The sequence below is a fragment of the Penaeus chinensis genome, chromosome 7, assembly GCF_019202785.1.
Source record: "Penaeus chinensis breed Huanghai No. 1 chromosome 7, ASM1920278v2, whole genome shotgun sequence".
Taxonomy (NCBI): domain Eukaryota; kingdom Metazoa; phylum Arthropoda; class Malacostraca; order Decapoda; family Penaeidae; genus Penaeus; species Penaeus chinensis.
In genome coordinates this window covers 8126844-8152938 of record NC_061825.1, presented here as the reverse complement: position 1 = coordinate 8152938, position 26095 = coordinate 8126844, and the positions used below count along the sequence as shown (strand labels likewise).

At 40.1% G+C, this 26095-nt stretch overlaps 1 protein-coding gene across 2 annotated transcripts; it reads right to left on the bottom strand.

Annotated features, from left to right (window-relative positions):
* Positions 1-25714, bottom strand: LOC125027414 (sodium/potassium-transporting ATPase subunit alpha-like). 2 transcript variants are annotated; one of them, XM_047616487.1, is made up of 15 exons: positions 25393-25714; positions 19332-19412; positions 14217-14354; positions 13608-13811; positions 12081-12194; positions 10370-10504; positions 10121-10238; positions 9808-9993; positions 8353-9603; positions 7971-8227; positions 4819-4913; positions 1879-2053; positions 1530-1660; positions 1234-1335; positions 1-1109 (listed from the first exon to the last, which is right to left on the bottom strand). In XM_047616487.1, the coding sequence occupies exons 1-15, from the start codon at positions 25399-25401 to the stop codon at positions 989-991; spliced, it is 3117 nt and encodes a 1038-aa protein (XP_047472443.1). In that variant the 5' UTR covers positions 25402-25714; the 3' UTR covers positions 1-988. The 2 variants fall into 2 exon arrangements, with proteins under 2 accessions (XP_047472443.1, XP_047472444.1); XM_047616488.1 differs by lacking the exon at positions 19332-19412.
* Positions 25715-26095: the final 381 nt, after the last annotated feature.

Sequence of the window (26095 nt, the reverse complement as noted above, 5' to 3'; positions counted from 1 at the left end):
TTACTTTTTAGATTAAAATGTATTATCCTCTCAGATTTTACTGCACATAGCAAAAATGTTAATACATATCCAGAGAAGAAGGAAAACATAAAATAAAACCTAGGCATTGAAACATTTACCAACGAACGTGGGATAAGGTTTGAGCAGTACAGCTGTAACAACTCGACTCCGAATAATGATTATGATCAATTATGAAAACATTCTTGCAAACTAGGTAGTCTCATGAAGATTGGGGCTGTCTACACACTATCTACACAATATTTTTACACTTGATTTCGGCTGCAGGTTTGTAGCCATCACACTTCTACTCATGTGCACTAAAATTTACACAAATTTAACAGATGAGAACATCCCCAGCACCACTTGTGTAAGAAAGCAAAATTCCTCTTCCAAAAACTTAAAAAGGTAGAACAATGTGGCCATTTTCCAATTGCTGCTTATTTATTTATTTTTTTATTTTTTTTTTTTAGATTTTTTTGTTTTTTGTTTACAGCATTCAAAAAATTTTATTCCCCCCCAAGAGAAACTGCTTTCTCACACCTGCAGTATGGAGCAGTAGTTGACCAGGTTATATAAACCACGGTTAAAATTACTTCTGGTGCAGTCTTGAAGTGTCGGTTTTGTCTTTATTACATCCTTCACCAGGATTCTGTACATTATATATATATATATATATCTGTATGTCACTGTTACTTACTGGAAACTTTAAATATAACAATGGGTAAAGTAGAAACAGCCATAATAACATTAATATCCTCAGTAAGTAACAATGAAATACATATGGAATCATGAAGAGACCAAGCCTCTTCTTTTACTAAATATTCTTGGGGTCAACTAGAAATTAATTTCCATATTGGGATATTAAATAAATTTCCACAAGTAATAGCGACACAAGTGCTGGCTGTGGGAAGTTCACTGATGATGGCAGGTGATGCGAGCCATGCAATCAGTCTTGAGCTCTAGTAATTCTTGCGCTCACAGTAACAGCTTAATAGTAGGTCTCCAGTTCCATCCAACCACCGGGGTTCCTACGCAGGATGAAGCGACGTATCTCATCATAGATGAAGATAAGGAGGGAGAAAGGAAGAGCAGGCAGCCACCAGTAGAACCTGTGAATAATAAGGATCGTTGTTAGAGGATTTTCTGGGTATGTATGCTACAGAATATTTCGAAAACTAAGTTCACAGCTAAACTGACAGCTTGATTTGCTGCTGCCGCAATGTAGCTACTTACTTCAGTGGGTACATGCGAAGACCCTTGTCCATGCCTGGGGTGTAGGAAAGGAAGGCAGCCAAAGTGGTTTCAAAGACGAGACCAAAGTTCAGCACCCAGTTCCTGAAAGTAATAATGGTCAGTAAAAATGCAGAAAGAAAACACTACACAAAGACTTGCATCTAGTATCTGACAAGTAATCATTGTGAAAAAATTCGCTGATAAGCTTTTCATTCTGATATAAACATAATATAAAAATCATTACATTTTCGGTTCTACTACCAAAGAAAGTTTTTGCCGAGTTCCTAAGTACTTACTTCATGCCCTGGTGGACAATGGAGTTACGGCGGGTCTTGCAAATGATCAAATCGGCCCACTGCACAATCACAATAGAGGTGAAGAAGGCAGTGTGGCAGGTGTACTCAAGAATCTTACGGTCGTGGAAGGTCTGTTGGGAAAAAAAAAAAAAAAAAAAAAAAAAGGTAAAATTATCATGAAACAAATACATTTACCATGTTCAGAATCTCGTGTCTTCCATAATTTCGAGCTGTCTCATTCAGTTTTATGTCTACAGTTTAAAAATGGGCGCACAAAAGCACCATCGAATGGACTACACCATCGAATGGACTACACCATCGAATGGACTACACCAAACCGGAAACTTACCCATTCCTGTCCATAGTGATCCTCCAGATCGTTGATGGCCTTGCTGTCCCAGCGCTCACGGAGACCGAAGAGATGGGGTGGCAGGAAGCCGTTCTCAGCCATGATTACGAAATAGGTGAAGAATCCTGCCAGGGCTTGGATCATACCAATCTGACCATAGGCCATTGAGATGAGCCTGTTATGTGGGGAATACAACATACAATTAAAACTCTCAAACAATATGATATGGAATATGTTTTGCCCCATTATAGATGAGAAGAATTTTTTTTTTTTATAATTTTGTAAAGAAGTTAAACCCCATACAAAATGTAGCTTGCATAATTGAAGGAGATAGCAGAGAACTGTGACATACTGTATTCCTGAGTTCTATGTGGAGATTATAGAAAAAGAGTGGTGAAATAAAGCACACCAATCAAGAGTGCTGCAGATATTAATTATATATATGAAAATGTTAACATTTAAAGATAGTAAATTTGATCTACTTAAAAAGGTAATAGTAAAAGATATTCATATCAACCAAATACCTAATATAAACAATTTTTGTCAGCTGATGAAATCCCTTCTGAAAATTGCAAGATTGCAATTAAAAGGCATCTAGCAGTAGGATATGAACTTTAACTATGTATAAACACTATCTACTATAATCAGAGTAAATACTTAGGGTTAGTAATAGTATCCGGTAGTGAATAAAACCTTAGCTAAGAGTAAGAATTCTACAAGAAAAATCAGGTTTAGTCTCTATGGGGTATCGGCATAGATAAGATTCCCTTACCCTTTTCTGAGATGCTGTAGATCCTCTATGGTGGTGGAACATTTCATTTTACAGAGAAAACAAAACAAGATACATGCACTCATTTTCCTTAGATTCCATGCAAAGGGAAACAGAAGTTTGTACAAATGTCGGGGGCAAGTAACTTTCACAAACTGTTTGAGGTATGGATAAAGAAGTGCCTTATCAGTCCATTACAAAAAGAAAAGATACAAACGCAGTGCGAACACAAATCCACTGGAAAATTCTTATCCCAGTTAACTCACAAACATGGTGCATGAAGGACTCCTGTATAAACAAAGCAGGTAGAAGAAGATACTGACAAAGTGTAGATATCCTTTACAGTTGGGCCACTAATGATCCATGGACTGGACAAATCACAAATGATGTAAAATAAATCATTATGTACCTGCCTATGTATGGAAATGTTACACATTATTTGTTGACATCTCTACTCTGCCTACGTCCACATCCTTGTATGATGTGCCACAATGTACATTTTTATAGAACACTGACTATCAAACAATGAAGGCTTCAGCAATTACAAACAAACTGTAGTATAGGCTGAGAGCTGGCATTCCATGGATAAGGTATAGATATACATAAACCTAAGCAATAAAACATTGACCAACGAGTGTAAGATTAGGTGGTTCTGTGCAATGTATTGATGCGCCTGTCTGTAAACATAGTCCGAACACATACATTTTCTTGGTGAAAATTCTAAAACATCAATTACAGCTCTCCAACGGGAGCAGTATGCTTCACCTTGACACCAACCAAACATTCTTGATATACAGTAACAAGGGAGAATGGGCTTGCGAAAAACCTCTTGAATAGTGGTGGCAGCTCACCTGTAATTGACAAGTTTGTCGTGCCACGGGTCTCGTGGTTGGCGCTTCATAATGTCCGATTCTGCAGCCTCATAGGCCAAGGAAATGGCCGGGACCTGCGCATTTGTGTAAAAATTTACGGAAAATTAGCGTTGCTCACGGGCATCCAGGAATGCTTCCATGAGGATGGTGTGGCGATGAACAATTACTCTGCTGGCCCCTATCAATCGGTGATGTGGTTAGCCCACACGCCGTGGTGGTTCATAGGTGGGTAGAGGGCAAGGCAGGAGCCGTAAAATAGACTAGAACCATCCCTTTTTCCCCCTGTATCTAGCATGAAAAGCCAGTCAGCCTAGCAACGACCTCTTCCCACAGTGAAGACCACCGACTGGTGTGGCTATGTAGATGGATCATACGCATTGCATTTCAACTTCTAGAAGCATCATCTACTTACATTGTAAGTCAGACTGAGACAGACACAGACAATTTCCTAAGTAATACAGCCCATTGAATAGGAAGCATCTGAGCAGCCGAATTGCATACTGCCGTTATCGCCGCGTCATTCACGCTACGGTGCACTTCTACAGTACATGGCTGGAACACAGGGCCCATGGTATGAACCATAGCAATTTCTGAATATATCCTTCGAAGCAATTAGAACAGTCTTTGGACACGGAAAGCATCACGGATGAAGGAGATCAGGATGTAAAAATAAAAAAAGTTAAAATTAAAAAGAAAGGTGAAATAGAATATGCACACCATGCACATTAAGCTCTTTCGAAAACATGCATCAGATATTCCAACAAAAAAATTTTATGTACTCAACAGAAACTAAGAACTGTAGAATAGAGGACTGATATTTCAAAATCCTCACTGCTATTCAAAAGTAAAGAACACAAGTGTTTTGTAGTCCGAAATATTCACCCACCCCATAAAAAAAAAAAAAAAAAAAAAAAAAAAAGGTTCCACAACATAAGACTTCAAATAGACCAAATAAATTGGTAAACTAAGCGACCTTGCCCATAATTCCACGGAACAAATCTAAATTGTTGGTCAAATCCTTTGTTTTGGTCCAACAATTGAGATGAAAGCAAACATGCAAAGAAAAACAAAGGTACGAAACCCCCATTTTGACAAGCCTTGCTCGTGAAACCTTTAACAAAAGAAAAGGTCACACTTTCAAAATAAAAAAAAAAATAAAAATAAAAAATTCAAACCGTTATACCACCACCATATTTTCGACAACAAGCTTGTTAGTTGGATTTCACTAACTAGCTTCATTAGAAGAGAAAAACGCGAACTTGTTAGTATGCAAATTGCTGCACTTCATACAAACATTACCTCTCGTTTACAAGCTTGTCGGAGAATGGGTTTCGGGGCTGGCGCTTCATAATATCAGACTCAGCTTCTTCATAGGCAAGGGAAATGGCAGGCACCTAAATATTAACCAAATTATGAGGTTAAAATAGAATTAAACAAATAAAACAATAAAAATGAAATAAAAAAAGAAAATAAAAAGGTAACATCACAACAAATGCTGCAGCTTGCATGACCTGGAATCTTAAAATGCATAAAAGAAAATGCAATAAATGTACCAAGATATGAGCTCTGCTCTGTCCTGTTGGGCATGTGCTAGCATTACCAGAAAGATGGTGACAGGCCCCTTGAACAGCAGTAAATTTGTGTGTAGGGGATCTCGGATATAGGCTAAAACATGAGACATGATGATTTTGGACCTGATATAACGGTACTCCAGAAGAAAGGAATACACAAGCCTCAGTCATCGTGTCCCACAAAAAAAAGAGTACTTAAGCAAGCTGTGCTTCTTGTTCTAGTTCCTGATTGCTTAGACTTTGTCCTTGTGTGGTTCTTTTTAGCAGCAAGCACAGCTGATGCTTGTACATACTCTGGATCTGCATCCGCTAGAGAACATTCATGCAAGGGTTCGATCACTGAGATTCTCCAGCATCTGGGTTGATTGATCTGATATTAGGGTGTAGGATGGGTATACAGGAAGTGATATGTATAAATAGGGGGGGAGAGAAAGGCAGAGAGAAAGTGAGAGAGAGAGAGAGAGAGAGAGAACCTGCACACGTTACCTCTCGTTCACAAGCTTGTCGGTGAACGGATTTCGGGGTTGACGCTTCATAATATCAGATTCAGCTGCTTCATAGGCAAGGGAAATGGCTGGGACCTGTCATGGCCAGCACAGGACAAGAGGCAGACAAAAAAAGACAGATATGAGACCAGATACACACGGGGTGAACTCTTTGAGGCACGACACTATGGTGATGAATATGGCATGCATGGCAGGTCAATACACACAAACACCGCTTGCAACAGGTGCAACCTTCAGGCCTTTTAACTTATATTTTTGGTATAAAGATAAAAACTGATATGAAAATATAGAGACCAGCATGCTTTCATATTAAAATTTAATCCAGGAAAAAACAAAAATCTATCTATGTGGCCTGAAAAATACACTTTACTGAACACGGCCCAAGTTGTGCGATATGGACGGCTGAGAGTTAGCAAGTCTACACACTCAGCCTGCAGTGGCAGGGTGATCCGTGTGCAAGATGACATTGTGAATGAAATTCATGAATAATCCCAGACAGTGGTGAAAAAACAGTATCAGTTCTGATAAGTGCAGATTACTCAATGTGATGGGCAGGGGCATATGTATATTATATTCTAAGAACTACTATGGTAATATGCTCTAACCAAAATCCTATTTTTTTTCTTCAAAAGTTTGAAATAGATTTTAACTTATGTCATCAATATAAAAATCTTAAATTATCGGACAAAAATCACAAAATGTGACTTGCACTCTGGAGGAAAATTTATGGAAAGAAAAAGTGCATTCCACTTCTCACAAAAAAGGAAGCTGTTCATGATTGTTTGGGCCGGTATCCATTAACAGCAATAATCATAATACTGGTAATGAAAATATTGATTTTATCATCATTTATGAACAGTAAAAGGGTAAAAGCTGGGTAGAAGGGAAGGAAATGAGAAGCAAAGAACTTGATGAAAGATTTGAGTTATGTTTCAAAATGCAGTTGCATGATTATTTTTAAAATGTAGAAATGTATCAAGAGTATTTTTTGTGTGCTTAGTGTGTGCATACATATGTATATACAGATTTTTAAAATAAATACGAGCATACACATATGACAATTGTGTGTGAATGTGTTTACAATAAAAGGATGTGATTGCCTGATCACAGTGAATGATGAAATTTAGCAAACGGTGGGTCATAGAAGAAAATTTTGAAGTATTAGAATAAGCAACAATGAAGTAAGTAGCTTAAAATAAAAGTTGTTAAATTTTCATAAATTTCATATAATAATTGATTTGGGGATTAAAAAATACTAGCAAGATCATTCTCATAAACCTGCTTTCAAGTTATAATTTGAAATATAGATAAAATATGAAATAAAAAAGGGGAAAATGCATTCTCTTGCTTATTATCCCCGCCAGCCCAGTTGGATAAGCCAAGAGAATTCAGACTGTTGGTCCTTCAACAGTCTGGTAATATTAAAAAATACCTTACTAATAATGTCCACTCTTTTCTTATTCTTCTCTTCAATATTAAAAAAAAGGTATAAAAAAGAAACATGCAAAACATGGTCTTTTCATAATTGAGACCAAACCTTTGCCTATTAAACGAGAAAAATCCCATGGCCAATTTTGCGTGCTAGTAAAAGTGGCAGAGTATGAAATTTGCCATCTTGCAAAAGCTGGATAAAAAATCGTTCCATGTTATCCATTCTTATGCAGCCCTTTTTACCTTTCGTTGACAAGTTTGTCTTTGAATGGATTTCGGGGATATCGTTTCATGATATCACTCTCCGCAGCTTCATAGGCCAGTGATATGGCTGGGATCTACCGAAAGGACGGAAATTGTACAGGGAATGAACTGGTAGGGTGTAAGAGGCAAATCTAAGGTTTTCCAACTTTATGAAGTTAAGATACTCTACTTTACGATTACTTCTTTCTACTAAGCTTTGGTTGAATATGACTTACAAAACTTAATACTCAGAGTAGTTTGCTTTTCAAGAATTACCTGGCAATTAATTACTTTACAAGTATACGTTTTATCCATCTACAACAGATGTAATATCACCATTTGACTCAGTACCTCTCATTAACCAATTTGTCATATATAGGATCTCTGGGGCGCCTCTTCATTATGTCATTTTCTGCTTGTTCATAAGCCAAGGATATAGCTGGCAGCTTGGGAAGAAAAAAATCAATAATTGCTAATAAAAATATTATGCAACAATATGTAAACCCTGGGTAATATATGTTTGTATAGGAAATGTGGCATAAGGTTTCTTGGGTCTGGCCAGGTGTTTTTGATTTTTGAGTGGATCTTATTCTTGGAGGTAAAATATTGTTCTGGGGGAGTTTTAAGAAAAAAAAAAAAAAGTTAAGTGTCACCCTTCCCTTGAAAGTTGTCTTGGGGAATAAAAAGCTGCATAACTTACCATGTCAGTACCCAGATCAATGCAGAGGATGGTCACAGTTCCAAGAGGAAGTGGGACTGAGGCAATCATGAAGAACAAGAAAGGAGAGATCTCAGGGATGTTAGATGTCAGGGTGTAAGCAATGGATTTCTTCAGGTTGTCGAAAATAAGTCTGCCCTCTTCAACACCAGTGACAATGGAAGCAAAGTTGTCGTCCAACAGGATCATGTCAGCAGCTTGCTTGGACACATCAGAACCAGCAATACCCATAGCAACACCTGTAGGAAGAAGATGGAATTGAATAACGAATATTGTAATGTTACAATCCACATATCAGCATACTTATATTATCAAGTATTGAATGTCCAATACAATAGTATCTTTAGTTGCCCAAAATACTAACCAATATCAGCCTTCTTCAGAGCAGGAGAATCATTTACACCATCACCAGTTACAGCCACAATGGCACCCATACGCTGGCAACCTTCTACAATGATCAGCTTCTGTTGTGGGGAGGTACGGGCAAACACGATTTCAGTGTGGTGGAGGAGGACATCATCCAATTGCTCAGATGTCATGTCACGAAGTTCAGAACCGTGAACTACAGCAGCCTTTGCTTCTGTGGGGTCAACCTCCTTGATGGGAATGTTCAGCCTCTGTGCAATATCCTCAACAGTCTCGTTTCCTTCAGAGATGATACCTACAGACTTGGCAATAGCCTTGGCAGTGATGGGGTGATCACCAGTAACCATGATAACCTTGATACCAGCAGATCTGCACTTTGCTACAGCATCAGGTACAGCAGCACGTGGAGGATCAATCATAGACATCAGACCCACGAAGCGCAGACCATGGACAGGGAAGTTTACAGCATCAGCATCAAAGGGGTATCCAAGTGGGTACTTGTCAGTTGGCAGCATATAGTCGCAGAAACCAAGTACACGCTCTCCGAGGCCACCCAATTCAAGGTAGGCATTGTTGAAAGCTTCCTTCATTTCTTCGTCGAGGGCCTTTTCTTCTCCATTGATGTAGATGGTGGAGCAGCGTTCCAGGATCCTCTCAGGGGCTCCCTTCATCACAACAAGGTATCGTGGGTCGTTCTTATCCTCAGTCTCGTGAATGGATACTTGGTACTTGTTGGTGGAGTTGAAAGGAATTTCACATACCTTCTTGTTGCGTGCACGCCAGCCCTTTACATCACCAACAGCCAATTCTACGCACTTCAGCAGAGCAGCTTCAGAAGCATCGCCGTTTACTTCACGTTTCAGGATGGGAGTGTTTTCCATGCCAGTCTTGAATTCAGCACGGTTACAGAGTGCAGCAATTCTAGACAGAGCCTTCCAGCCTTGTGAGGTCTTGTCATACTGGCAGCCAGACTGATCTTCAGATGTATCAGCTTCAATGATGGTGTTGTCGAACCACATATGTGCTACTGTCATACGATTCTGGGTGAGGGTACCAGTCTTATCAGAGCAAATGGTGGAAGTGGAACCCAGGGTTTCCACAGCCTCCAAGTTCTTTACAAGGCAGTTCTTGGCAGCCATGCGCTTGGCAGTAAGAGTCAAGCACACAGTGACAGTGGCTAGCAGACCCTCAGGCACATTGGCTACAATGATACCAATGAGGAACACAACAGCATCCAACCAATGGTACCCTGAAATTGTGAAGTTTCAAATTAGTATACAAATTTTGTGACCAACTCTATATCCTTATAAAAACATCTATGAAGAGTAAGAGTTAGAATAGAAGATCTGCACTGAATTTACTGAGCCATATATAAAAATGAGTCAAGTAGAGAGTAATAATCTTAATTGAGACTGAAATTACACTAACAAATATTTTTAACCGGGATCTTTACCAAGGATGAAGGCAATAACGAAGAAGGTCACACCCAAGAACACAGCCACACCAGTAATGATGTGAATGAAATGGGTAATTTCCTTGGCAATGGGGGTTTCACCAGTTTCCAATCCAGATGCCAAACCAGCAATACGACCCATCACAGTGTTGTCACCAATCATGATAACGACACCCCTGCAGGTACCTGAAAATATTACAGAAATTAGGGACTATCACACTTTCATAATCAACAGTTGTCATTATAACAAATTTTATCAAGCTTAAAGTACGGAAAGATATGGAAGACCATACATAAAGCACAAAAAACACACCTTCAACAGCATTGGTGGAGAAGAAAGCCAAGTTCTTGGTCTCAAGGGGGTTCTCGGAAGTGAATTCGGGTGATCGGCTCTGGGGTTCGGATTCTCCAGTCAGGGAAGAGTTGTCGACCTGTAGCACAAAGGCAAAGTTTGTATTACTTATCATTACCAACACTTTTATATTATGAATTGAGCTAAAAATCATATTACAACCTTTACTACTAATGATGAAACAAAAATTACACAAGACCAGGAACTAACCTTGAAGCCCCTGCTTTCGATGACACGGATATCAGCTGGGATACGATCACCAAACTTGACCTCTACAATGTCTCCTATGCACAGCTCCTCAGCCTGAACATTCTGCTTCTCGCCATCTCGAAGAACAATAGCATACTGATTGAAAGAGAAGAGTATCGATTAACTTCAGTATCTACAATTAGGGATATTTACCTAGTCTTTGTACTCTTAGAATAACACATTAGGAAAGTTTTGTAGTTAATGTTTATTAAAATAAATTGATATGTACTAAAAATCAAATAACAATAACTTCCCACAAAAAAAAAAAAAAAAAAAATGAATTAACTGATTATCAAATAAATATAACATAAACTTTACATATATTTTTGATGTAATATTATATATATATATATATATATATATATATATATATATATATATATATATATATACACATACACACACACAATTATATATATGTTCCATTTACTTACCTGAGAAGACCTAAGAATTTAACAGCTTAAGTTTCAACTTGTTACAAAAAGCCTGAGTATCCTAAGTTTGTGTAAATGTTGAAACTTTCAGCAGGAACAACTAGACCCAATCTTATACTAAATAATCTTACCCTGACTCCTTTTGCAGAGCTAAAGTTTGAAACCCTAATCACATACCACCCTTAAATGTATAACCTGGTATTTTTCTATTAGAACTCTTTCAAGTGAAACACTGACATCTACTAACTTTTTACAAAGTTCTGTGCATGAATAGATCTTGATATTATCATCAGATATTCAAATAGTTAAGTATGAACCAGTACTTGTATTGTGGATGTCAGTGTACTTTATAATGCAATCACCAAAATATTAATGGAAAGGTGGTCAAGAGACTAATGCATAAAATCTACTAAAACAAAAGGTGGGATTTTTTTTTTTTTTAATATATAAATTATTTTTTAAAAATAATAATAAAAAATAAAAATAATAAATACAGGGTACATACATGTATATATATATACACACACACCAACACAAACATATTGTTTCTATATCAAACACTTACAAAGCATATTATTACATAATATAACCAAGTATAATAGTAATACATGTGTGAATATATATATACATATATATGGGCGAAACCAGAGCCTTAAGGGGATTGTTTAAGCCTTTTATTAGCCCATTTAATATTACTGGTAAAATGGTCAATCAGAGTGTGGGAAATATGACGGTTCAGAAAATAGGCATCAGAAACACCATAAACAGAATATATTTTGAAAGAATATTTTTGCAAAAGGAGAAAAGAAATAAAGATATTCACAAGATGCAGTGGTTAGGTTAAGTAAAGAGGACATTATGTTGCAAGATTAAACTGAAGAAATGAAATTTCTAAAGTGTCCATACCTGCAGTGTGAGCACATGGAAAGTATAAGGACAAAGACCACAACACATGAAGAAAAAGTTCAGAAAAGAGGGACATGAAAGTATGTTACAGATACAACAAGAGCAAGAGGCAGAATAATCATTAGAGAAGGAAGCAAGAGGGTCTAGAGAAGAAACATAATTAGACCAGTTAAGTTCTATAATGCATATTTAAATTTGGATTGCACTAACAGGTTTGTTACTTGGCCAGTCACAATATACGTATATTACTGCAAAAAGATCAAGTGATGCATGGACATTTACGACACAACACACTTAGAAGTATAACTCCAAACAAATATTGGCATCTTCACCTGAGGGACCATGTTCTTGAAAGATTCCATAATACGGGAGCTCTTGCTTTCTTGGTAATACGAGAAGACGCCTGTGATGATCACGACAGCTGTGAGCACAATGCCCAGGTACAACTGCAAACAAGCTTATTTGTCAGTACTTTTTCTATTCATATCTATTTACTTTCTCCTTAACCTTCAGCATCAAAATTAGTGTTCTGGATCTTCTTTTACACAAGAGTCAAAAAAGAGTATTTTACTCTGTGTAAAAGTGCTGCTTCTGGATGGGCTAAAAGGCAACAAAATTAAAAGGAATGTGGAAGAAATGACTAGAGGTGGAAGGACCCTATACTTTTACATCTTTGAGTCTGTGATCCAAGACTCTTGGTCAATTTGAGTCTGACTCGGCTCCAAAGAAATTAAAGAAAAAAAAAAATGGATAAAAAGCAAAGGGAAATTTGCTTGCATGGCCCAGGCATAAAATGAAAAAAATAAAAATTATCATAAAACTGTATAATTTACCGTAAATGTGCCTGTTTAACAAACTCCAGACCATCATTCCTTTGCATGACCTTACCTCACTTGGAGGAAGAGGAAGAAGAAGAAGAAAAAAAAAAAGGTGCCATTTATCTATGAGCTCACTAACTTTGAAGCCTCTGATGTCATCAGTTCCTCCCCAGGGTCTAATTCTCTATCTAACCTCATATGATCTCATACCTACCACTAAACATCAGAGGACCTTCTTCATCATCATCAGAACGGCAGAGAGGAGCCAACATCTGCTAGTTAACTAATGCATATAGCATGACTAAATGTTTACCTGAGGCACCATGTTCTTAAATGAATCCATAATAGCAGAGGACTTTGCCTCCTGATAGTAGGAGAAGACGCCTGTTATAATCACCACACCAGTCAGCACAACACCTAGGTATAACTGTAAAATATCACCATAAGATGTTACCAACTTTGATAAATTTGTTGAGACACGCTACCACTCATAAATTACTATCTTTCACTTATTATGATTAATATTCTCTAAAAATTCTTAACCTGCTTAACTTTAAACTTTAATGCTTCCTCAAATCTATTGAAATAAAACATTTATCTCTACACCTAACTATGGGAGAAATTTCTTACATCTAATAAAAAATAGGATATTTCAATACAAAAAGAACAGTTCATTGAAATGCTTTAACTCCAACATCTGCATACCGGCTGCAAGCATAATTAAAACCTTTAAGGAAGAAAAAGATTTGTTAATTGCAAATGTCCTTATAGATATGACCATACATTTATCATTATGCCTAATACGTTTTCAAACTACATTTCTTATGAACTACCTTTACTCAAGAAACAAAATTAACTGTGCTCAAAAGAAAAACTTGACATTCTAATCAAAGAATCTACAAATCCTTATATAACTATAAATCAATTTAAATTGTAACTCACTTAAATCATTTAGTTACATAATTTTTCAGCACAATGATTACTGTGTCATCTCTTTAAATAAAGGATTCTCTTTATCTCCAACACAACACTGAAACTTACATTATCCTTGTTGGGCTCCTCTTCTGCAGCTGTCTCAATTGAGTAGGCAATGAAGCAGAGGATAGCGCCAATCCACAGCAGGAGTGAGAAACCACCGAAGAGGTTTTTGCAGAACTTGACCCATTCTGGAGTCTGCTTGGGTGGGGTAAGAGCATTCGGCCCATCTCGCTCAATACGGCGCTTAGCCTCACTTTGTGATAGACCCTGCAAGGTTACAGGAGTGGTCAGTCATGTTCAAGGCAGGAAAAAATCTTGTATTCAAAGTACATAAGAGAATTCTATTTGGGTTTACATTTGACTTATTTTTGAGGGTAACAAGTTTGTATCTACTGATACACATCTATTCTAACCCATTAGCAACAGGTGACATTAGATCAAATCATATATTAAGTCATCACACATCCTAACATCTCAATAGTAGGCGAGACTTCAAGTAAGCTACCGCAAACTGATCAATCACCCAGGAGCGGAGCTGTGCACACTAATGTACACTTGCCTTTACCCCCCTTTCCCGAAATTTCTTTCCCGTTGCTATTGGATTAAAGGTTACCAATACTCTTAATTTAGACAATATATCAAAGATACTAAAAAGAACTTGTGTAAACCTACTGTGTCTGGGTTAACAGTGAGACGTTGAAAGAGTTCCTCAATGGGGACCTTGTGCTCATCAAGTTCCAACTCCTGCTTCAGATCATTCAAATCCTTGTCTCCTTTCTTCCCTTTAGCCTTTTGAGGCTTTTTCTTAGACTGAAATAAAAATGGAAAGATAAGTATACAGTTGGACAAATGTTTGAAATCTTGAAAGTCAAGATAAACTAAAATTTTAAGTTTTATTACATTAAACATAATCTGATATATACTTGTGAACTTTATTCAATGTTAAACAAAAAAAAATCCAAGTGAAAATTTAGTTGTTTTTAAATACTAAAAACAAAACACAAACATGAAAAATCAATTAAATTGCTGATTTTATTTTCTTCAATTTGCAAAAGTAAAGGAAAAAATAAAAAGAGAAATGTCACATACAGAAATATTAGTAAAGTCATAATGAAAAGTTATATAGATCTTGGTACAAAGAACAATGTCTTACAGACACTCAAATACATTCATGGCCATCCAACAGTCCCACCAATGAGTCTTTTAACATGCATCGAACCCATCACCTGGCAAGAAAATAAGCTCACACAGTGATCTAAGACTGCTACAGATTATCAGAAACAGTTAAGATACTTTAGTCCCAAATTTCCAGGCAAGTGGATGATTACTTTCTGATTGATATCGGTAGCTTTTTAGATCACTTTTGCAACGATAGCTTAGCTTTGCAGTTTTTTGAGACTCAAAGGTAATATATGCTATATCACAAGTCTTCCAAATCATCAAATTTTATTCATAAATATCATTGGCATCTTGTGTGCATGAAGTGCATAAGGCATAATACTGTGACAACTCTTTATACACTTCTCAGCACATTCACCCAATGTTATACAAGACTTGCATACAAGAAGTACAATACAAGAAAGATCAAATAAAAGAAAATACAAAGAGAAAAGTCAACAAAAATACATAGGAAAGTTCACACGAAGAAATAATTTTTAAAAATCTTGGTCCTTCAAATGTTGAAAGACCTAGAAAAATTAAGTTTCACGAAGAAATTTATTTCAGATATACATTACAAGATGTAAAATTTCACAATTTTCTGGAACTAAAATTTGTCAAGTCCATGCATATTTGTAACCCATCACCAACTATGATCATAAACTAAAAATTTATCATCATCTGAAGATTAAAAAGCTTCCGATGCATTCTAAAAATTTCTCCTATACTGAAAAATTAGCACTGCTACATCAGTGCTGCACTTATAACAATAGTAAATTTAATCAATTTCAAGGGTCTATCACGACAGAATTGACTAAATTTTTCAACTTCTGTCATCCTGTTAAATCATATTCATCCTGGGTATCTGCAGAACAGTATACATCACCATCCTTTACCCGACTGTGTGAAACTTTTACCTTCACAAAAAATAACCTTTTCCTAGATATGACCTGTATGTATGTTGTAAATCAAATTGGAATCCTAGTACTGCTCAAAGGTGTATGACTAAAAATCATAAAGGAAAATAGTGCATCACTTACAGCCACTAATAACTCTACAGTTCCTTTAACTTGGTTGAGAAAGTGCTTTCATCTATTTTAATCTAATATGCATTTGTGACATCCAAATGGGGAAAAATAAATTCAAAGAAATTTCCAAGGGGCTTCAACTTCTTTTGTATGCGCTTGCATTTGGTTTTAAGGATACTGTATGTTCAAATCAAACAGGAAATTCTAATACCTATGAACATGACTCAATAGCAGTGAGAAAGAGAAAATAATTTGAAATCTACAATGCACAACACAAATTAGGTATGGTTCAAGCCAAACTTCAAAAAATAATGTATGGAAAATTTGAAGAAAAACTAAATTCGTAGCCAAAGCAATAGGTGCTCTAGTTGCAAAAGGAAAATGATTCACAAGACATCTAAATTATCATATTTAACAGGCAGAAATTCAACATATCAAACACTAGCAAGATACAAGCTACAAATAAATAGAACATGCACTTTTTAAGGATAACAAAATTCCAGGTCTACTTTTGGCAAGTGGAAACAAGTACAACAATAAAATTTTATATAAAAAGCTGTGCAAACTACAGAATAAAAATTGTGTTAATTAACAGAAGGAACAAATACAATACTATAAATATGTGAATATAGTGTGTGAATGTGTGTGTGTGTGTGTGTGTGTGTGTGTGTGTATGTGTGTGTATGTGTGTGTGTGTGTGTGTGTGTGTGTGTGTGTGTGTGTGTGTGTGTGTGTGTGTGTGTATGAGAGTATGAGTATGAGTGAGAGTGAGAGTGAGAGTGAGAGTGAGAGTGAGAGTGAGAGTGAGTGAGAGTGAGAGTGAGAGTGAGAGTGAGAGTGAGAGTGAGAGTGAGAGTGAGTGAGAGTGAGAGTGAGAGTGAGAGTGAGTGAGAGTGAGAGTGAGTGAGAGTGAGAGTGTGTGTCAATTCATATCATTTTGACCTTTTTATACAAGTTCTGGGTATTTGTTCCTTCTCCAAATTTCACATTTGTTAGAATCTTTACCAGGCTCCTATTTCTTCTTTACTTTCTAGTATCATCTTTTATCATATTAAAGCTTATGCCATTGAAAATTTGGTCCAGTGTAAAGATCCCAACAATTATTATTATTTTTTTTTTTTCATAGGAATATACTTCTGAATACATCTAGACAGATATGGAAGAAGCTAAGTATGGGAAAAAAATACATGGTTATGAAAAATTTGTCTTCAAAAATAATTCTGGAGAACAGCAGTACAATTACAAGTTCTCAATCCTAAAATCCTGATCACATTTTATTATGAACAATTCTGAACTACTTGAGCAAATTTCTAATATATAGAAAAGTGGTCAGGATCTTGTACTGAGAAACATTGTAAAGCTAGTCTGTGTCAGTGTCAATATATGCCAAAGAATTTGAGAAGTATGTTGGGGGGGGGGGTGTCACTGGGGAGCGGATAAAGGGGTGGAGGGAGAGAGAGGGGAAGGGGGGAAGGGGGGAGGGAGGGAGAGGGAGAGAGAGGGGAAGGGGGGGGGGAGGGAGGGAGAGGGAGAGAGAAGGGAAGGGGGGGAGGGAGAAGGGAAGGGGGGGGAGAAAGAAAGAGAGGGAGGGAGAAAGAAAGAGAGGGAGGGAGAAAGAAAGAGAGAGGGAGGGAGAAAGAAAGAGAGGGAGGGAGAAAGAAAGAGAGGAGGGAGGGAGAAAGAAAGAGAGGGAGGGAGGGAGAAAGAAAGAGAGGGAGGGAGGGAGGGAGGGAGAAAGAAAGAGAGGGAGGGAGGGAGGGAGGGAGGGAGAAAGAGAGAGAGGGAGGGAGGGAGAAAGAAAGAGAGGGGGGGCGAAAGAGAAAGAGAGGGGGGGGGGGGCGAAAGAGAGAGAGAGGGGGGGGGGCGAAAGAGAGAGAGAGGGGGGGGGGGGGCGAAAGAGAGAGAGGGGGGGGGGGGGCAAAAGAGAGAGAGAGAGAGAGAGGGGGGGGGCGAAAGAGAGAGAGAGAGAGAGGGGGGGGGGGGCGAAAGAGAGAGAGAGAGAGAGGGGGGGACGAAAGAGAGAGAGAGAGAGGGGGGGGGCGAAAGAGAGAGAGAGAGAGGGGGGGGGCGAAAGAAAGAGAGGGGGGGGGCGAAAGAGAGAGAGGGGGGGGGGGAGAAAGAGAGAGAGAGAGAGAGAGAGAGGGGGGGGGGGAGAAAGAGAGAGAGAGGGGGGGGGAGAAAGAGAGAGAGAGAGGGGGGGGGGGCGAAAGAGAGAGAGAGAGAGAGGGGGGGCAAAAGAGAGAGAGAGAGAGAGGGGGGGCAAAAGAGAGAGAGAGAGAGAGGGGGGGAGAAAGAGAGAGAGAGAGAGAGGGGGGGAGAAAGAGAGAGAGAGAGAGAGGGGGGGGAGAAAGAGAGAGAGAGAGAGAGGGGGGGAGAAAGAGAGAGAGAGAGAGAGGGGGGGAGAAAGAGAGAGAGAGAGAGAGGGGGGGAGAAAGAGAGAGAGAGAGAGAGGGGGGGAGAAAGAGAGAGAGAGAGAGAGGGGGGGAGAAAGAGAGAGAGAGAGAGAGGGGGGGAGAAAGAGAGAGAGAGAGAGAGGGGGGGGGAGAAAGAGAGAGAGAGAGAGAGGGGGGGAGAAAGAGAGAGAGAGAGAGAGGGGGGGAGAAAGAGAGAGAGAGAGAGAGGGGGGGAGAAAGAGAGAGAGAGAGAGAGAGGGGGAGAAAGAGAGAGAGAGAGAGAGGGGGGGAGAAAGAGAGGGGGGGAGAAAGAGAGAGAGAGAGAGAGGGGGGGAGAAAGAGAGAGAGAGAGAGAGGGGGGGAGAAAGAGAGAAAGAGAGAGAGAGAGAGAGAGAGAGAGAGAGAGAGAGAGAGAGAGAGAGAGAGAGAGAGAGAGAGAGAGAGAGAGAGAGAGAGAGAGAGAGGGGGGGAGAGAGAGAGAGAGAGAGAGAGAGAGGGGGGGAGAAAGAGAGAGAGAGAGAGGGGGGGAGAAAGAGAGAGAGAGGGGGGGAGAAAGAGAGAGAGAGGGGGGAGAAAGAGAGAGGGGGGGGAGAAAGAGAGAGAGAGGGGGGAGAAAGAGAGAGAGAGGGGGGGAGAAAGAGAGAGAGAGGGGGGGAGAAAGAGAGAGGGGGGGAGAAAGAGAGAGAGAGGGGGGGAGAAAGAGAGAGAGAGGGGGGGAGAAAGAGAGAGAGAGGGGGGAGAAAGAGAGAGGGGGGGGAGAAAGAGAGAGAGAGAGGGGGGAGAAAGAGAGAGAGAGAGGGGGGAGAAAGAGAGAGAGAGAGGGGGGAGAAAGAGAGAGAGGGGGGAGAAAGAGAGAGAGAGAGGGGGGAGAAAGAGAGAGAGAGAGAGGGGGGAGAAAGAGAGAGAGGGGGGAGAAAGAGAGAGAGAGGGGGGAGAAAGAGAGAGAGAGAGGGGGGAGAAAGAGAGAGAGAGAGAGGGGGGAGAAAGAGAGAGAGGGGGGGGAGAAAGAGATGGGGGGAGAGGGGAAGAAGAAAAAAAAACAACTAAGAAAAGAGCAGAGAAGAGAAAAATTATTCTGACATTTAGTACAGTCACTACTTGACTTGTGACAGTATATAAGGGTGTAAGTGTGTATGTGACAGATTCAACAGCAAGAAGAGCCAGATGGTGGTAGTAATTTCTTCTCTGTCTGTCTTTAGAAATGCTACCTTAGGATCCCCTTTCACAGTTCGGTTATCATCAGGGATGGTACGATCCGTGGCGTGTCGATACGAATCTGTTCTGCCCGTCTGAAAGAGAAATTGGCAACAAACCACATACAGTTAACTCTCATTAATCCAAGTCCTTTGCCTGTAAGCCACATTTGCTTCTGCTTTGAATGGTTCAAATCGGCTGGAAAGTCTAAGCATTTCCCTTTGACTGAGTTTATTTTCAAATAATGTGGTTTGCAGGCTGAGTGGATTATCTGGAGTTATTTCTTAATGGATCTACAACACAAACTCAATCACATTAATCTACTAACAAAACAAACACAAACTCCATAACAGGTATAGTAACTCATAACATGTTAAAACTCAATCAAATATCACATGGGCAGTACTGAAATTGTGGTGCTTTTAGGGTTCTTATCTGCTGTTACACTTGCTTCTCTCATGACCTTATCATGCTGTCAAATGCATGATGCTCACATTCACAATCATATGATGCTGCATTTTAAAAATGGTGTTAGTTTCATCATTCTCCTTGCATTTTAAATATTTACAACCAATCCTTGGGTTAGGATAAAGGGGATATCTACACGTTTTCTTTTTTTCCCTGTATCCTGTGTACTAACCACATTATTTAGACATCTTTCACCTTGGGACTCGACGGTCAAGTGCCTCGAGTGTTTATGATTTGGACAACGTAATGCCGAAGCTGATCTAATCCAACCCTTATTAAAATGTCTGCCTCTCCTTATCATTGAAAGATCACGAAAGACGTATCAAGAAACATTTTCTGAATGCTAGTTTTCTTCATAGAAAAATCGATGGTTGAAATTCCCAGGTCTTCGGCAGCGCTACAAATGATGATCCGACAGGCTGACATTTCCCTTGATCAAGATAATTTCGTAGCCTCACTGTGCGCCGTGTGAAGGAGGACAGCGAGACCAAAATCAATAAGCTTTAATAGACATTTATATTACGAGTCAAGGGTGTGTAGTCACAGCAATACTCCTGAATGAATACACACATAGTATAGGGTGTCATAGTGCTCCTATGTTGGCAGTACCTCCTCTCGCTACAACTCCTCGAGACAGGTTGTAACCGTAAGATTGGGCAAGCTCCAGCCTTATTCAAGAGGGCCATAAGCCGAAAATTGCGCAACGTCATCTCTCCGCCCTGTTCCAGGTGACAGGGCGGGCGGCGGATGGGAGAGGGCGGAGGGGGAGGGAGGCCACAGTTCTGCTTCAGTTTCCAGTTTGTTTTTGTTTGACTCAATTACTCAAGCCAAGCCGTTGGATGAAATGTACTTTAAAATTATATCTTACTCTTCTCCTTAATTCTCTCTCCACAAGTTAAACGTATTTACTAATATGAAGTAAAATAAAATCACAGTACTTATTACCAGTACTGTCGATCCCCCCATCTCGGTTTCGGAGAAAGTTTAAAAGCCACGGCGGGAATGATGGGGGTAGGAGGGGGAGAGAATGAACAAAGGTCCCCCCCCCTCCGGGCGAACCCACCCAAACACCAACGCTAAACCATCGCCTACAAAAACATCTGTTGGAAAGCTGACCCCCGGACCTGTTCCCCTTTTCTACGCCTGCCCGTCTCCACGTCTTCCTTTTTACATGCTACGGTCATAAACGGCGATGCGAAAGTCCCAGCCATGACATGACAGCGAAATACTCCCCCGCTAAATCAATTTCCCGGCGTTATTCAGTAAGCGGAAACTCGCGAGCAGCAAGAAGGGAGCAGGGCGGGTGGCGTTGCTGTGGACCCGCCGCGCCTCGGGGCTGGCGAGCTGACGGTGGAAGCGCGGACGGTTACGGGCTCTGGTGCCACCACCTTGCAAGATTTCCAAGCAGTATTCGCAGGACGGTCACCCCGAATGCCTTGTCCAAGCTTATTGTAAAGGGAAGCTCTCATTCAAGAGTGAACCACCACTCGCTGAGTTTGGGAGTAACTTTAATGATGAAAAAAGGTACAACTCTGCCAACACATGGCCTTGTAGCACGTGCAGTTAGTTGCCTTGGGAGACGCAGTGTGGTGCTCCATCTCAATCAGCTTACACCTTGTGCTGCTGCGATCTCAACGGCTATCAAGAGATGAATAATTATCGGTTATCATTAAGGATTCAAAATACAGAGGACACAATCCACATACTTTATTATTCTTTTCTCGGAAAAGCTGTTTGAAACGTATGAAAAAAAAAAAACTACAAAAGAATCATTTTCGCAGAAAAGGTATGTTTGAAAAGTAAAAAGACTACTATTAAGGAATAATATATAATTAAACGTCATTTTTACACTTTAATTATGCAAAAATGCTTTATTCTGCTTAATGGAAATCAACACTAACGTCTAAAGCCGGTGGGTGCACCTGGCAGCCAGTCTCCTTATCAAAACATTTTCCTGTTAACTAATACAGCATTATTTGTTTATTTATTTATTATTTTTTTTTTTGTCGTCGATCGCTCCGCACGACACTATCAGCCATATGCAATTTCAGTCTGCACCAACCATACGCTACCCTCGAAAAATAAACAGAAAATAACACAGGAAGCGAAAGCTCGAAGAACGGGAGGAGGAAGAGCGGTTGGCAACCACCGTACGGACTGTAATGATTACGTAAGGATTAGGAAAAAAAAAAAAGAAAAAAAAAAAAAGGTTGCTCCAGACATTGAGGCAATCGTTACTGGTACTAGCTGTATTCCCTAAGCTATCTAACACAGCTAATCAGGTTGAAATAACTACGTATAACGACAACCGGTCGTGCTTTGTAAACAGTCCAAGGTTAAAACTAGACTAGCAAGAACGAAAGAAAAAAAAATCAGGCGTTAGGACCTAGAATGTAATAGGTGCGTATGGCTTCCTGCGAGCAGAATGGGGCTTCTGAGCTGTCGAGGGACCGGCTGCTTCTTTTAGGGCACAGATTACTACACACTAAAGGTATGAAGACGTTATTTCGTAACGACACGTACCAATATATACATAATGTATTGCATGTATGTATATTTACATTTATTTCGATTTACCAACAATGACATTTGGATTCCTGTTGAAGCAATGACTAAGGTACAGGTGACGGGTAAAAAGATTGGGTGCGGAGCCGGGACGCCGGCTTTTGAACCGGTTAGCAGAGTTTCCTCCTAGCTTATCAATCCAAATTTGGAAGCAATTTCCTTAAAGTTTCGTACTCAGCATGGGCTTAGTAACCGTTGTAAGCTGTAGTGTTATAATGTAGAAACTTGATTAAGTAATTAACTGAAAGCCGGCATGCTGATGTCGCTGGATGCCGGGTACCAAGGAGGCGCAGATCTCTTATCAGAAGTTGAATTTTAGGATTTATTGGTGTTCTTCGCCTATTTATCCCAACAACTTCGGAAGTGCCATTTAATGGGGGGTGAGCTGTAGAAGCAAATAGAAGTGGCCATTGGTTGTGCAATTGCTATCGGGTGGGCGGTAGTGAGTAGCCCACCTCTGCAATGCACCATCCCAGCACCTGAACACCAGTCCAGTCCGGCTCGTTCAACAGTGTCAGCTCCTCTGGGGCCGCCTCCCCCTCCTCCCCCCATCTACGCCACCATCTGTATTTCCATCTGAAGTTTTCTCTCTCAAGCTTTCCATTGCGAAACAAATGTGGCGGGCTTCATTTGCTTATGGTGAGGAAAATGATGGGAACAAGTGAGAAACTTTGGAGAACATTACCTGTCAACTTCCCAGGGAGTTGGGAATCCAGCGACACCCGGCAACACCGTCAACTCCAATCAATAGTTGAGCGTCTGCGTACAGTTGTAAAGGGCCGTGGGAAGCCGGTTCTATCGATACATCCCTACAAAACTTTATACATATTGAGCAGACAGATTTGGGTTATCCTTTGATTCTTTAACAAAACTATGCATACATAATATCTGAATACTATAGTAAGGGATGCGGCCGACTTTCACGCCTGTTATCAGTTGGCATCAAAGCCGCCATCTTGGATTTCCGCCGGTTGATTTAGGACACTCTTATTCTTGTAGGAACAGCTGTTGGCTGTCAAAACAAGCCTGTATTGTCTCTAGTAGAATGTGAAAACAAAATAAGGGCCAAAAATACTGCCATCCATTTACAGGACATTAAATTCTCTTTAAATTATATTAACCTACCTATAATTCTATAAGCCCAGAGGGCAGTTCCCCAAGCCGTCAGCATGGCTAAAAGAATATCTCAATGGTAAGGCCTTTTCTACGAATGGAATAATGAATACAGTTTGCTCCTAGGCAGTCGATCACCACTTTCGTTAGCAGTATGGTGAGCGGTTCTCTGAGAATTTTAATAAGAATCAATAAATTCATTGGAAGCATTTAAGAGATTTGTCAGATGCTGACAAAACCTATATATATATACATTATATATATACATTATATATATACATTATATATAATTATATATATACATATACATAATGTACTACTGTGGTGTTCATAACTGTGATTATACCATATGTGCAAAAAATAGAGAAGACTGCATTTCCTGGACAAATTTACTCTAAAGTATGGATTTAGGAAAACATTGGTCGCAATCGAGCATGTGCAATGATGTCGAATCATATACCTCTTATTCGTGAAGACAAATTATTAATGGTTGGATACATACATATATAGTACATATATAGATAAATATACTTAAAAACCGTATAAAGCCGAGTCTGGTTTTCCCTGAATTAAGGAGCTGGCACTTTATGGACTTGTGCTCGGTTCCTCCTTTTTGTCCTACTTACAACCCGCACCACCGTCTCTTCGTCTCGTAATTTTCACCGTCTATCTCTAATACCAAACAGAGAAAAAAAAATCCATTGTCTGAGAGATCGGAAATTGTCAACGAAACTGTAGATTTTCGTTATATTGTGAAATTCATACAAGGAAACTTTCATGGGAGGTCGAGCGATCACGGTACAGCACCGAGGGAGATCAACTGCTGAACCGTGAACTCGGTACTTGTGTCTCGTCGCAAGTTTTGGGAATATTAGTGAAATATGAAGAAAATAGCATGTCTAATAGTTAACATATAAATCTCTCCTAGGGTGATTTTTTTTAGTTTTTTTTTAGATATAACCTTTATCTTTTTGACAATATTTACATTCGCGGGAAAACAATCGCGGTTTTCAAGTTACAATTTTAGTGTTGCGGAGTTACATACGATACTTAGGAAATTTTACATTTTTTTTTTTTTTTTTTATGATAGAAACTGACGAAGAGCACTTAGATGGACATAATTACATGTATCTGCTATTCCGGAGCGAATTCTAGCTGGCATTACGAGATGAACATTTCATGCCATAATAAGGGGGGAGGGGAACATCCTCTGCCAAATGACGCCGTCTGTGTTCTCCTCGAAAGCGCATAATATTTGGGCGTAACATAATCTCTGGCTTTCCCCTCTCCGACCTGTCTTAATTGGACCCCTCAGGTCTCTCCCCTCCAACACGGGGCTATTCTAAGCCTTACCGCCCTGAGCCTTTTGCCTCTGATATGTTACCAACTGAACTATTTATAACCGCCTCCCCTGGCCTACCGGCAGTCCTCCTGAGAAGCAGACAAGACAGGAAATTACTCTGATAACTCATATTCCGCTACATAGGTGTTTTCTTATGTTTTTATACGCTTCCCTAAGGTGCTTAGATACTCTTTACTGTGGTTAGTACTTTGGCTGCGGCTTGCGTCCGAAGATCCATTAATTGGGGTTTTCGTAACGCAACTTAGCCAACCTCTTGGACAGGATACTTTGGTGGGAATTGTGACAATATTGCAGGTAGCGAGTTGCAGGTGGAGTGGGCAGCGCCCCCGTCCCTCTGCCGGGTATTGATTCCCTGGACGGGTCGCGCCCGCACCGCACAGATCAATGCGTGCCTTCACCGCCACCCACAAGCCGCTCCTGGGTTTACTGCACCCACTTTGGGAACTAGCTGTAGGCCTACATGGCGGAGAGAAAAATGCTCGGACAACCCACCCAGCCCGAGAAACGACGCCCGCACCCGCGAGCAGCCCGCAAGGCACGGGCGGGGGCGTGCGGCCCCTACTTACATCGGCCATGGCTGCTGAAGAGGCGACTCTCGGCGCTCAGCAGGAGGACGGCAGCAGAGGATACACAGTATCCACGAACAACGGCGACGCGCTGGCTCTCAAACCAGCACCAACAATCACTGTATATACACACTTATGTACAAGCCACTAGGCTTCACTTTGTACACTCGTTCACTCCCTTAATGTTGCCCTCTAGGACCTGTGTAGGTTTTCGCTACAAGCACATTCTTCACCGTCTGTGAAGTGTTTGTTGGTCGACACTAAAGGGCACAGCGGCACGTCCGATCTCGACGACGCGCGCTTCACGACAACTCCGGCCGGCGCGAGTCGGCGCATCGGCGGCCCCGCGCTGACGTCATCAATACGTCACTCATATAGATGCCGACGCCCCCTACGAATCTACTATTTAGGCATTACTATCAATTATGGACATATACACAAACAATAAGATGCTCATTGGAATGCGAAAAATATTTCCAGAGCGAATGGTATTTAAAATGAATGTAACTTTACGTAATTGTTGCCGGAAATTAGAGAAAAGAATTTTTTTGCAAGGCAACTCGACCGAAATACCAACCTTACCGAGAAGTCTTCAGCCGAGTATCGATCTCGAATTGTAGCTGGGTAACCTTGGCTCTCATCACTCATGATATTGACGTTAGAATCTATTCTTCTGCTCTTATTATATATTGCAAATAAATGC